This window comes from Balaenoptera borealis, assembly GCF_965194805.1.
Source record: "Balaenoptera borealis genome assembly, chromosome: 11".
NCBI lineage: Eukaryota > Metazoa > Chordata > Mammalia > Artiodactyla > Balaenopteridae > Balaenoptera > Balaenoptera borealis.
This window is the reverse complement of record NC_138868.1, coordinates 103,255,592-103,269,491: the sequence shown is the minus strand read 5'-3', so window position 1 is coordinate 103,269,491 and position 13,900 is coordinate 103,255,592. Positions and strand designations below refer to the sequence as shown.

Here is a 13,900-nt window from a genome sequence, read left to right as displayed (position 1 = left end):
TTTGTTTAGGTCACATTTTACATACTACTACATGGTATATTATTTTGTAATCTGCGTTTTTGACTTATTCTAGCAAAATAATTTTCCTATGTAAAGTGAAAACAGATTTAGTTTGTTTCAGTTTGTGAGAGCTCCATGTTTTCTTTAACCAATTTGCCATTAGTGGACATAGAGGGTTTTAAACAAATACTGTGATAACTGTTACGTGCAAACACCATACTGCACTTAATTCCTTAGGGTCCTTAATATGGAATAACGGGTTTAAGGATAAACATGTTTAACATTTTGATACCTACAGCTTAACCTTCCCAAAGGGTTCAACAGTTTACATTTCCACCACGGCGTAGTCCCATTTTTACCCTCATTTTCACTGACATTGGATGTTGTCAAACTTAAGAAATCTTTAACCCATTTTTCCCCTCATTTTCACTGACATTGGATGTTGTCAAACCTAAGAAATCTTTAACAATCCAGTAGATGAAAAGATTTTTTAAGTATGCTAGGGCAGTGTTTTTCAAGTGACTTAAAATGATGATCCACAGTAAACCATTTCACATCATTCCATGTATCCCCATGTGTGTTGCGTGAAGAGTATATAAACACCTATATACACACCATAGTTGAAACCAGTTTCAACCTTCGACATGCAATGCATTCCAATATGTTCTAATTGTCTTCTAATTTAATTTTAAAAGATGTGGGTCTTGATTGCCTAAGTTTAAGAACAACTAGTGTGTTGAGATTTGTAGTCTGAAAAACCACTGTTCTAGGAAAGCTACAAAATGAATACTTATTAAAGTAAACCGCGCACAAACTTACATAAATTTTTTTTAATGTCTTTCTTAGAATGACACTCACTTTGAATCCGTGATTAACTCAGGCTGTAACAGAATGGAAAGATATTGGTTATGTGATAAAAGCAGCATATACCATTTCTGTGTAAGTGCAAATGGCTTCAGGCACCTTATGCAGAGAAAAAAGAAAAAAGAAAAACATTAACAGTTTTGAGTAATCTCCTTTCTATCCCTGATTTGCTATTATCCAAATTTTACTATTCTTTTTGCACTGTAAAAGCTATATAAACTTGTAAGACTATAATTAAGAATCATAAAATTAATGTTAGTTACTTCAGTTTCTGATACTTTGCAGTGGTCAGTGTGATGTGCTCTAAATGCTGCATCTGATCCCTCCCTCTGCCATCCAGATACAGTCCTGTAAGATGCTAGGCCCATGTGTCTCCTCCCCCGTCAGCAGCTATGGACGGTAGCACAGTGACAATCCAGTTCTCACCGCCTTCCCCATTCTTCTACTTCCGGGGTCCTTTTGTTCCTTCCCATTCCAGCCAGCCCTGGTACCGGGCTGGGTGGGCAGCGAAGCATCCCACAAGGCACCGTGGAGTTGTACTGGCTGGGATTAGGTGTTGTGGTATGCCTCTACCTTAATGCTGTAAGTAGAGTCCAAAAAGTTCAGTTATACAGAATGCGGAGTTACATCATTACACGACTAACGAACTGCTGGGGTGAGTCTTGTTACGGAGGATGGGAACCAATCACGTTCTATCTAAATGTGTTATCATGTGGTTTAGCTAAAAGCACATTCTCCAATAAGGAGCCACAAAGGGAATGTAGGAAGGGTTAGAGAGGATTTTTTGATCCCCTTGTGAAATGTGAAAAAGATGCACAGTGGGCCCGGGACTGGACCTTGCAGCTTGGGGATAAGCAGGATTTGATTGTGGTGACGCTGCCATGAAAATAAAGCAGCAGCTGGCTGTCAGGGCTGCGACTTAGTATTCACTGACCTAGATCAGAATCAAGGGTGCAAGGTTGTCAGAATCTTACTACCTTCCTCATGAGTCAGCAGCCATCTCTCCCTCTGGTTTAGAAAGGACTTAAGTTTACCTCAGGCAGAGCTAAGCCAGAAGATTACATCCTGATTACAACAAGATGAAAATAAGCAGAACTGTCAAGAAAAATTTATTACTAAAAATAAAGCAGCTGAGTTTTTCCCAGGAAAGCTGTCACCATGGGAACCTCCGCGACAAAATGTGTTAATTTACTATCTTCTTCACTTGAGTCGCTGCCTTCTTCCATATAGTCTTAAGTTTTAGTTTAAGTTAAAAAATCCATCCTGATGAAAATGATGTGGTTATCGATCCCTTCCTGTTCAATCTGAAGACTGAGCTGGGCTACACTGCGACGGAGCCTTCAGGTGCCGTAGGTGGGTATCTACCAAGGGTTCATGTGTCAGGAACATGGGTTGATAAGAAGACACAAAGGCTGTAGGCTGAAGCTCTGGGAGGTCCAAAGATCCTGGAGAAAAAAAGTTCCTTAAGTTCCATTGCTGCCTGGGAATCTCAGGAGACTGGCCTGATCAGACACATACATGTCCTTCTAATTCTTTCAACTCTTTTGCATCTGTCAGCCCAGTTTTGCCCTTGTTTGGTAAGACAGGACAGATATTTACTTTTACAATGAAGAAAACTGTGGCTGAAATACAGCAAGTGGTACTGGAAAAATTGGACAGCCATATGTAAATCAGTGAAGTTACAACACACCCTCACACCACATACAAAAATAAACTCAAAATGGCTTTAAGACTTATTATAAGACATGACACCATAAAACTCCTAGAAGAGAACATAGGCAAAACATTCTCGGACATAAATCGTACCAATGTTTTCTTAGGTCAGTCTCCCAAGGCAATAGAAATGAAAGCAAAAATAAACAAATGGGACCTAATCAAACATAAGTTTTTGCACAGCAAAGGAAACCATAAACAAAATGAAAAGACAACCTATGGACTGGGAGAAAATATTTGAAAATGATGCGACTGACAAGGGCTTAGGTTCCAAAATATACAAACAGCTCATACAACTCAAAAACAAAAAAACAACCCAATCAAAAAATGGGCCGAAGACCTAAATAGACATTTCTCCAAAGAAGACATACAGATGGCCAAGAGGCACATGAAAAGATGCTCAATATCACTAATCATTAGAGAAATTCAAATCAAAACTACAATGAGGTATCACCTCACACCAGTCAGAATGGATCATCAAAAAATCTACAAACAATAAATAATGGAGGGCTTCCCTGGTGGCGCAGTGGTTGAGAATCCGCCTGTCAATGCAAGGGACACGGGTTCGAGCCCTGGTCTGGGAGGATCCCACATGCCGCAGAGCAACTAGACCCGTGAGCCACAATTACTGAGCCTGCGCGTCTGGAGCCTGTGCTCCGCAACAAGAGAGGCCGCGATAGTGAGAGGCCCACGCACCGCGATGAAGAGTGGCCCCCGCTTGCCACAACTAGAGAAAGCCCTCGCACAGAAACAAAGACCCAGCACAGCCATAAATAAAAATAAATAAATAAGTAAATAAATAAATAATGGAGAGGATATGGAAAAAAGGGAACCCTCTTGCACTGTTGGGGGAATGTAAATTGATACAGCTACTATAGAGAACAGTATGGAGGTTCCTTAAAAAACTAAAACTAGAGTTACCATATGACCCAGCAATCCCACTCCTGGGCATTTACTCAGACAAAACTATAATCCGAAAAGATACATGCACCCCTATGTTCATAGCAGCACTATTTACAATAGCCAAGCCACTGACAGATGAATTAATAAAGAAGATGTAGTATATACACATACACACACACAGGAATATTAGCCATAAAAAAGAATGAAATAATGCCATTTGCAGCAACATGGATGGACATAGAGATTATCACACTAAGCAAAGTAAGTCAGAAAGATAAAGACAAATACCATGTGATATCACTTATATGTGGAATATAAAATATGACACAAATGAACATATCTATGAAACAAAGACTCACGGACATAGAGAAAAGACCTGTAGTTGCCAAGGGGGAGGGAAGGATTGGGAGTTTGGGACTAGCACATGCAAACCAGTATATACAGGATGGATGAACAACAAGGTCCTACTGTACAGCACAGGGAACTACATTCAATATCCTGTGATAAAACATAATGGAAAAGAATATGAAAAAGTATATGTGTGTAACTGAATTGCTGCTGTACAGCAGAAGTTAACACAACATTGTTAATCAGCTATACTTCAATAACATATTTTAAAAAAAAGAAAACTGGCTGAACTAGATCAAGTGACTTGCCTAGGGTTACACAGCACAGTAGGCAGAGACAGAGAAGTTAATTCTATCTTCTTATTTCGAGTCCAGAGCTCTCCCTATAGGACTTCTATGCCGGATCCCCTGATCGCTCCGCTCATTTGTGGGAGGGAATCCACGGAACATAGGCAGGACAAGGCCATGACTTGATCCCCTTTACTACATCTGAAATTTCAGTCCCACAGTAAACATTCCCTTGTATTCTGCTTAGGTCTTATTTAGGTTAGAAAATGAGACGCCCTAGTTTCTCGGTGAGCCCTGCCTCACCATGATCTCAGCCACGCCCTGTGACTTCTGCGAGGGCTGCCCATGGCCGGAGCAGGGAAAGCTTCTATCACTCACTGCCCAGATATGGGATACTCAGCGATGAACAAAGAGGGGAGGGTTGCCTAAAAATGGTCAATTTTCAAACCACAAGGGAAAAATAAAAGATACCTTGTAGAATGGGATCATTATGATCTTTATGGAAGGTCTGTCTCTGAAAGGCTTCAAAGCTTGTAGCTGCATCATTCTCTAGCTGTCCTTGGGGCGGCAGCAGACTGTCTCCAGGTTTGCACACGTCAAACTTCACCCACTGGTAACTGCAGGACCAAAGGGATCATTACTGAGTTGTCTGTTGGCCATACAACCCATTCTTCCCTCCAAAGGGATCAGGTACTTTTTTCTTTAGGTCTCTCCCATATATATCTGAAAAACATATTAACTAACCAAAAATGAAAAGCACACAGACAGGCTTCTTTAGTGACACTTATTCTGCAGGACTTCCCAATCCATTTGCTGTCATGGTGCACACAGATGATAACGTCAGTACAGTGGGGTGCTGGCTCCTGCTCACTGTGCCGTGTGCACAGAAGCAGCTCATGAAACAGATGAATGAGCAGAGCAGTGACCGCCAGTTTAGGTCCCTGGCCCACTGATCATGGAGCTTCTTTCAAGGGAATGGATTTGACCCCACTTACTTGACGCATTTTCGAGCTCCTGGACAACTCTGGATCAGGTTGTGGATGGTTGGATGAGAAAACCCAAAAAAGTCAGCTCCAGATGGATGCATGCTAGGCATTAGTTTCCCCCTAAATAGGAGAGGGAGAATTTTAGCTTGAGAGCTGAGAGGGAGATGAGAATGTGGGTATGAACACACGGAATAAGCTTTCCAAACTTGGATACTCTGGAGACTGTAGCTGCTAAGGCATTCGAAGGACACAGGATAGCTTTCTATAAAATAAGGGATCTCTACTCATTAAAAGCAAGAGAGAAGGCCTCACTGTACCCAAAGTGATCTTTTTAGCCTGTCTCCAAGCTGTTGGTCAACTTACATAGCAGCACTTATGGTCCTGAGCAGTTCTGCATGACAGGCATCTGCAGAAGAGCTGACAATGGCATTCTGGGGATCATCTTCAGGAACAACTTCAAACTGAGAAATATAAAGGAGCAATGAGATCAGTCTTCAAGGAGAAGAACTACCGCTATTACTCTTTCTTCACTCTGGAACCTGAAGCTGAGTATACCAGGTAGGAGGTGGGTACCATTCCTAGAGGGCTGTTAGAAATTCCAAGCCAAGAAAACAGAGAAAGTCTTTTGACTGTTTAATTCTATACTCTTTGCTTGACTCCTCTCCAGAGGCCAACACTTAATTTCTTATATACCTTTCCAGATGCTTTCTTATCCACTTACTTACATTTGTAAGTATAAATACAAATGGTATTTTAAAAACAAATGAAATCATTCTCCACATAATCTTAGATTTACTTTACAATGCCTAGGAAGAGTACAGGCCATTTTGACTGCAAATCGCCATTTCACTTTACTTTTTGAGTTGTAAAATATCTTATTTATAAAAAGAAACTGTTAAATCAAAATTATACTAATACTGAGGAATTTTTGCCAAGAAAGCATTTTTGTAACAAGTGCTATCTACCCAACTCAATTCCTTGACCAGTTTTCTATAAAGTTCACGACGTTTTGCAAAAAAAAAAAAAAAAAAAAATTTCTGTAACAGGTTCTGTTTAGTCAGTTAAATTCCTTAACTAGTTTTCTATAAAGTTCAGTTAAGCAGTTTCCAGTTTTTCAATGTTTAATAAAATTATTCCACACAGAATTAATTTTCTGTATATATATATATATATATATATATATATTTTTTTTTTTCTTTCCCCCCCCCAGTGATGTGCATTATTGATCATTTTTTTAGAATCCAAAAAGCAAACCTTACTGAGTACAGTTTCTACTGCTGTTAGTTTTCTTCTGTGGTTATTTCATTTGATTCAATTTTCCTGTGTCAATTTTAGAGCTCTTTCAATTTTGTCAATAATAAATTATCTTGTGAGTAGTTTTAGTCAATGATTTTGTTACTTCAGTGACATGTTGCAAGTTTAACATTGTGATGGTTTATACTGATTTCTCAGCTAATTCATGAAAAAACTATAAACAATTATCTTTAAATATTTCAGGATTGCTCTTCTATTTGGTATTGATCATGCCAATTCCAATTTTTTATATTGTGTGTAAACTATATATTCTATTTCAGCAAAGAGCAATTAAAAGGCCAAAATGTAGTATTTTGGTTTTGGGATCTTTCCCTACTTCATTCTTTTAACTGCTGTATAATATTACACAAGGTGGATATATCTTAACTTTTAACCATTCTCCTATTGGTGGGTATTTAGATTACTTTTAACTTCTTGCTATTGCAAACAATGCCACAATTACATTGTTATATGTAACTCTTTTGTTCACATTTGCACATTTCTCTAAGACATACTAGAATATCAAGAAGTATTCTGGATCAAAGGAGTCACACATTAAAATTGTTGATATTGCCCAGCTGCCTTCCAAAAAAAGGAACTTTACAAATTTTCCCTCCTACTAATGCCATTTGTACTTATTTTCCTACATGCTGGCCAACATTTGCTATTATCTATCTTATATTTGCCTATGAGAAAAAATAAGATCTGTTTTATTTGCATCTCCCTAACTACTAGTAAGGTCTGCTCTCATCGACCATCTGCACTGTTTCTGTGAAATGCCTGTTTTATCTGATTGCTTTTTTTTTTTTAATTTTAATTTTTTATTTTTTTAAAAATTTATTTATTTATTTATTTATGGCTGTGTTGGGTCTTCGTTTCTGTGCTAGGGCCTTCTCTAGTTGTGGCAAGTGGGGGCCACTCTTCATCGCGGTGCACGGGCCTCTCACTATCACGGCCTCTCTTGTTGCGGAGCACAGGCTCCAGATGCGCAGGCTCAGCAATTGTGGCTCACGGGCCCAGCTGCTCCGCGGCATGTGGGATCCCCCCAGACCAGGGCTTGAACCCGCGTCCCCTGCATTGGCAGGCAGACTCTCAACCACTGCGCCACCAGGGAAGCCCGTCTGATTGCTTTTTTATCTTAGACCATAAGAGCACTTTATCTGGATATTAATCCACTGTTACATATTTTCTTCTTGTTTGTCGCTTTTAACTTTGATTATGGTGGTTTTTGTCATTCAGAAGTGTTTAAATTTTTAATAGTCAAATCTGTTACTACTTTCCATTATGGCTTCTACTTTTCACATCTTGCTAAGGAAAACCTTTTCACCTCACCCTAGGATTATAAATACATTGTTCTATATTTTTTTAACATATTTATAGTATAAAACATTTTATAAAGCTAAAGCAATTAAAAGTCATACTGGCATTTATAGACAAATAGATAAAACAGAATCGTCTGGAAACATACTCAAGTATTATATGTATTTAATATATACTAAATGTGTCACTTGATGTTAGGGGAAAAAAATTAAAGCTCACAATGTGTACCTGAAAATAATGTCTGGATGGGTTAGTGGCTTAATAAAGGAAACAAAAAAAACCCCACAGACTTTTTTTTTTTAATATTTTAGCAATTTGTCTTTCAGAGGAAATTAAGGACTAGCTTGTCAATTACCATTTACATTCTATTAGGATTTTGATTAGATCTTCCTTGAACGTATAGATTTGTTATAATTATTGCTACAATATCGAGTCTGTCTGTTAGAGCACTTTCTAAAGAGAAATGCTGCATGGCCAAGGTCATCCGAACTCTCAGCTGCATCCGACAGCGTTCTAACCAGGATAGGAGTGATGCAATACTGTCCACGTGTGTCAGGCAGGCTCTCAGCTTCTGCTCAAAGGTTCCTTCCCTTGCTTCTATCTCCTTCCACCCCATTTTCTAGCGATCTGTAACATCATCAGACAGTGAAGCCTGGAACTCTGAAAATGGTCTATTTTCCCCCAATGATCAGAGGAGACTGGGAAAGTGAACTGTCTTGAACCACAGCACTGAGAAGGATGAACAAAGATACTTAATACAACTAGGATTCAGGTCTCCCAGGTCCTCAAGACTACGTGCAGTCAGAAACTAATACGCGGTTTCTCTGCTGTCTCCATCTTGGTCCCACTTGAATTGGCAGAGTGTCAAACTAATCTTCCCTGAATGTAGGCCTGCACTTTACAAACAAGCAGCTTGATCAGGCCTCATGTGGTCACCATATTGACATTAGCACCAGCACGGTTCAAGGGAATGGGTGTCAGTAGGACAATCACACAAATGCAGATTTACATCCCAGCTCAAATCACTTATTAGTAGAGGTGTGACTGAGGGCCAATCACTTTCTGCATCTTATACACTATCTACCTTGTAAAGTGTCTGAATAGGTAATATATATTAAATGCGTGTCACAGAGAAGGTTCTCAAAAAAAAAAAAAAAAGAAAACCAGCAGTTATTCTTAGAGTGGGTACCTGAGGCTGTGTGCCACCGTCCTTGATCTGACAAGTGTAGAGACACTCCTGGTCTGGGGTCTTCATGCTGGCGTATACCCGAGTACTGCAGTAGCCCACAGGGTAGATGGCACCCTCGTCATGGAAGCCAGGTCGGTCGGTGATGATCTATAAAAAAAGATTCCCCCAACCTGCCACTGAGGTCACCAGAGAATGTAGAAGTCCAGGGTACTGTGGTAGCCTTTAGAACCACCTTGGGGCTGCAAAGAGTGACTCAAATCAGAGAGAGAAAGAGCGTAGGATGTGTAGCAGACAAAACTGACCTGGTTTCCTAGGGACTGGAGATTTTCTGGGGTCTGGATCAGCAAGGGGCTGCTGCTAACGGGAACAGGGAGGGAAGGCTCAACCCCACTCCCGTATTTCTGATTCTCCTCTCTCTTTATCGCTGGTCTCACTCACCTCCCCCAGGCTATATACTGTTAGACCCCCCAGTCCGATGGGGAACACAGGCCGTCCTGAGGGATCCAGGGCAATGGGCTGAACCAGCTTGCGAGCACCTGCCTCCATTTTCTTTTTCTTGGATGTTTTCTTCAGAACTGAAACGCAAATCTGGGGTCACCCACTTTAGGCCCTTCCCAGCGTTGAGGGGAAGGGAAAACTCTGCACGATGCTAAGAGCAATAAGCCAATCCTGGCTCTACACACTCACTGAATGGGCGCACGGGACTTCTCCCCAAAGCCCTGAGTAGCCTTCTAACCCCCCACCTGGCAGCAACCAATTTTGGTATCAGTGCTTAGTATCTAAAAGCCTTATACTTTTTTAAAGCCTCTGACTTCATTTATAAGGTCAGCAATTTCCCAAGTCATCTATGTGCTCAAAAGGCCACCAAGCCCATTTCCCTGCCTCTAGGAAAGACTGAACTGAAGGCACCCAGAGAGTCGGGTGTGTAGGAGAAGGGGGAGGCCTTGGCCTGCTCCCATCACGTTTAACCAGGTCTAACTGCAATTCCTCCACCTGGAGTGGCTTTAAGACACTTGGTTTTCAAGGGCTACCAGGGCTGCTTAAGGACCGGGTGAGAGTTTAAGTCATCTCTGTGGCCGAGTGTCTACCAGTTAGTACCAGGTCTTCATCATTAGTCGTTGAGCCACTGGGGAAACTGATATCCTCTCCCCAAGGTACCTTCCAGTTTGTTGTTCTCTTTGCCTTTTTCTTTTTTCTCCTTCTTGGATTTCTTCCCAAATGGTTCCTCAGCTCCAGTGCTAGGCCCAGAAATCGGCCCAGCTCCCTGGATAGTTCCCACAGAGCTGGCCACACCGTAAGTCAGGGGCAAACTGGAGCTGTGGGAAGGAGCTGCAACCTGTGCTTCCCCTTCAGTTAGAGCCTGGAGCTGGAGGAGCTTCTTTAGCAAGTACCTGAGGTCGGGAAGGAAAGGGAGCAGAGGTATGAGCTTCCGTTTTATCACAATTCCATATTTTATTCAAGTACTGCGAAAAGCCAGAACTATATACAAAGATTATTGCATTCACAAAAATAAGGTTCTTATTGGACCCTGGGATAAACGAAGCTCCAGAGAATAATAGTTCAAAAAGCTAAGGATAAAAGATTATAGCATATCTCTTTTGCATCTGGAGAGCTCTTCTAACTGGATGTTGGAAGGTGTTAGGCTTCTGAAGGGCACGTACCATGAACTGCACATGTACATATACTCACGGAGAACTACATATGGAATAAACATCTGTAGAATGAAATGCAGTTTCTTTTATCCCTGGGCTTTTATAACTGCAGAGTTATAATAAAATTACTTATAAGATGTGGCAAGAGGGTTTTGTCAGAGAGATGAATAGAGCTGTTTCATCATCATGGTCCAACACGACCTGGGTAAACAGGAACCAGTACCATAGGTTGTGACTTTCTCTGTACCAGATTAGTGGCCAGTGGGCTGTGCAAAGTACAAAAATCCCGATGGAGGAAAATTCTTAGGAGCAGTAACACCATATCAATCACCAAAAAATGTAATTCTGAACACAACATGAACCAGCTCACCGTCTTTCTTCTTTAGCTTTAAGAAATTTTTCCTCAAGACGAGCAATTTCATCACAAATAGCAGCATTTTCCTTGAAGAAAATTTTGAATATAGTCACACAAAATGAATAAAAGATCAAAGTATTATGCTGAGAAGAGGAGCTATATTCCAAACCAAAGAAGTCTGTGTTGCTGGGTGAGAAGGAAGAGCTAGTCTACCTTGCAGACAAACTGTAAACAAACCTATAAGTAAAGGTAGGGTCAAGTTCTAATGTGGGCAGAGTAATTAGATAATTTATAGAAACTGGTGCACCTTCGAGTGAAAAGGGGGAGCTATTAATGATTTTTCCAGAACAATATGGCAAAGTAGGGCTGTCCTAGGCAAACCAAGACATATGGTCACCTTCATTAGGGTAGCCTTTAGCAGAGAAAAGGGCATACTGCTCAAATTATAGATGCTTAAACTCAACCCTTGTAAATATGGGGAAGGTCCATTCCCAAGTGCCTTGACTCTTGGGGAGCTTACAAAGCGAACCTAACCCAAAGCATCCCATGCAGTATGAACCTTAAAGAGAAAATATGGATGGAACAAAATCAAGTCTAGTCTACAAAATTCTTAAATTTCATAACCTATTTATGTGTACTCAAGCATCAGCTTTCTCTACTGACGATTCAATCTATTTCCCAAGCATGAGTCCTGAGGGGGCTGCTCCAAACTGGATGTGCCAGAGTGGGGACCTCAAACTCTGAATGATCAAAACAATATCCTTGTTCTTCACAAAACCTTCTTCCTAGACTTGGTGGAACCAGTATCCTAACAACATAGGTGCCAAGCTGTAGGTACCTTTGACATTTAGGGAATAAAAGGTAACATAATTAGATACTAAATCCTCTCAATTCTGCTTTTCTTATTTCTCTCCAGTGTACATGGCAAGTGCCAAATAAATGTTTTCGGAATGAATGCTCTGATTCCCAAAGCTTTCCTTATGCTTCCAAGAAAGCTGAGGGATGTTCTAGCTTTTGGTAGAAGAAGAGGTATGGTAGTGGTGATTCAGATGTGGGGAGATATTTGAGACACCTGCTACTTCCAAGCATTGAGGTGAGCTTGAGCAAGCCAGAATATTATAACACTTAGTTGCGGCTGGAAAACCATTTCATTCATTCATTCAGTAAACCCAGTGCCTCTACAATAAAAGATCGGGAAGACTCAAAAGAGGTTAGAAAGGGGGATTACTGAAAGCTTCATGTGCCTGTTCATGGAAGGGGTCAGTTACGGGTATGCGGGGTGCTTGGGAAACAGGCTGCGTAATGGAAGTACTAAAGAAACTAGAATCAGGTGTTTGAGTTGGAGCCAGGGCTCTGACATAGTGCCCTCGAGCAAATCATCTCTCGGGGCTTCCGTGCTGCTATTTTAAAAATAGCCTCATTCTCAGGTTTCTCTGGAGGCTCAAAGGCATTTCCAAGAGTTCTGCGGTAATAACGATAATGACTAAAACTTATTAGCACAGCTTCTAGGTACCGAGCGCTTTACTTTCCTCATTTAATCTTCATTAAGTCTGCAAGGCAGTTATTAGCTCTCATTTGCAGATGCGGAAACAGGATTACAGGAATTACGTAATTTGTCCAAAGCACGAGGCTAACAAGAAGTAATGTACAATGTAAAACCTAACACTATATTAATACTGTCACTCTGGGAAGGGGAACAGTTCGGGGAAAGATTTCGCGAGTTAGGAGAGGCTCGAGGCTGAGAGGGGCTGAGCGCCGGTCACACTCACAAACACCGTGGCTTTGGCCGCTTTGCGCAGCCGCAGGTACTTGAGCCGGTACTTCTCGTTCTGGCTCTTCTTCGGGAGCTTTTTCATCCTGGCCTTGCTGGACTGCAGCGGGGCCCGCGGCGAGGAGGCCAGGCCGCCCAGCAGGCTCATGGTCCGGCCCCGCTACGGGGGCTCCAGGGAGCGGCCGGCATCAGCTCCTCGGCCGAGGAGTGGCCCCTAGCGCCGGCTTTGTGTGGTCTTGGCTGGTGGAAGCGGGCCTCTAGGAATCGACCTCTCTAGAACATTCACGAGGCGCAGGGCTGGGCCAGAAATCCTGCAACTGAACCCGGCTCCCGGTGCCTCCCTGCACTTCCGCGTCTGCCTCGGAAGTCAGCCGTGACCGGAACTTACGTCACGGTGCCGGCCGCGCGTAACTTCCGGGGCTGGGAGCTGGGTCCCCTCGGTCCGGCCGATCCTCCGCTCGGGAAGAGGGGAGGGAAGGGGAAAGAGAAGGGGAGGGAAAGGGTAAAGGAAAGGGGAGGGGAAAGGGGAGGGAGGGGAAGGGGGGAGGGGAGGGAAAGGGGAGGGGAGGGAAAGGGTAAAGGAAAGGGGAGGGGAAAGGGTAAAAGGAAGGGGAGGGGAGAGGGGAGGGGAGGGGAGAGGGAAGGGGAGGGGAGAGGGAAGGGGAGGGGAAAGGGGAGGGGAAGGGGAGGAAAGGGGAGGGGAAAGGGGAGGGGAGGAGAAAGGGGAGGGAAAGGGAATGGGAGGGGAAAGGGAAGGGGAAAAGGAAGGGGAGGGGAAGGGGAGAACCTGGTGAGGAGGAGGGCGGCTGGAAACGACTCCTTGAGACTCGCGTGTGTGTGCTTAGCTGAGGCGTGTTATTGTTGAGCTAAAGAGGAACGCACAAAAATCTTTCCGAAGCCAATCTCATACACGCTTCCGAAGCCCACCCACTGCGTTTCAGCACCACTTTTACGCACTTGCTACAGACTGGCCTTCCCGACTGTAGGATGCACTCCAACGCATTGCTGGGACTGCTGCTTTCCCTACTTTCTTTGTACAGCTCGCATGGATGTTTCTTGAGGGCCTGTTACGCTGTCCTTTTACTGGGAGCTGGGATTACAGTGGTGAATAGAAAAAAATCCTCTGCTCTCAGATTAGGATTTAATAGGGAAGATGGAATATTTAACCGGCACTTTTAATAACATGCTTGCACTAAGTAGGCACCAAGTAAATGTTTGA

The 13,900-nt window shown here is 42.5% G+C and overlaps 1 protein-coding gene across 1 annotated transcript; it reads right to left on the bottom strand.

Annotated features, from left to right (window-relative positions):
- Window positions 1-1,960: 1,960 nt before the first annotated feature.
- On the bottom strand, window positions 1,961-13,129 carry TBRG1 (transforming growth factor beta regulator 1). The gene is made up of 9 exons (XM_082341840.1): window positions 12,680-13,129; window positions 10,926-10,996; window positions 10,062-10,294; window positions 9,342-9,478; window positions 8,904-9,050; window positions 5,465-5,562; window positions 5,111-5,221; window positions 4,587-4,732; window positions 1,961-2,309 (listed from the first exon to the last, which is right to left on the bottom strand). Exons 1-9 carry the CDS (start codon window positions 12,827-12,829, stop codon window positions 2,164-2,166), a joined length of 1,239 nt encoding a protein of 412 aa, XP_082197966.1. The 5' UTR covers window positions 12,830-13,129; the 3' UTR covers window positions 1,961-2,163.
- Between the last annotated feature and the right edge of the window lie 771 nt (window positions 13,130-13,900).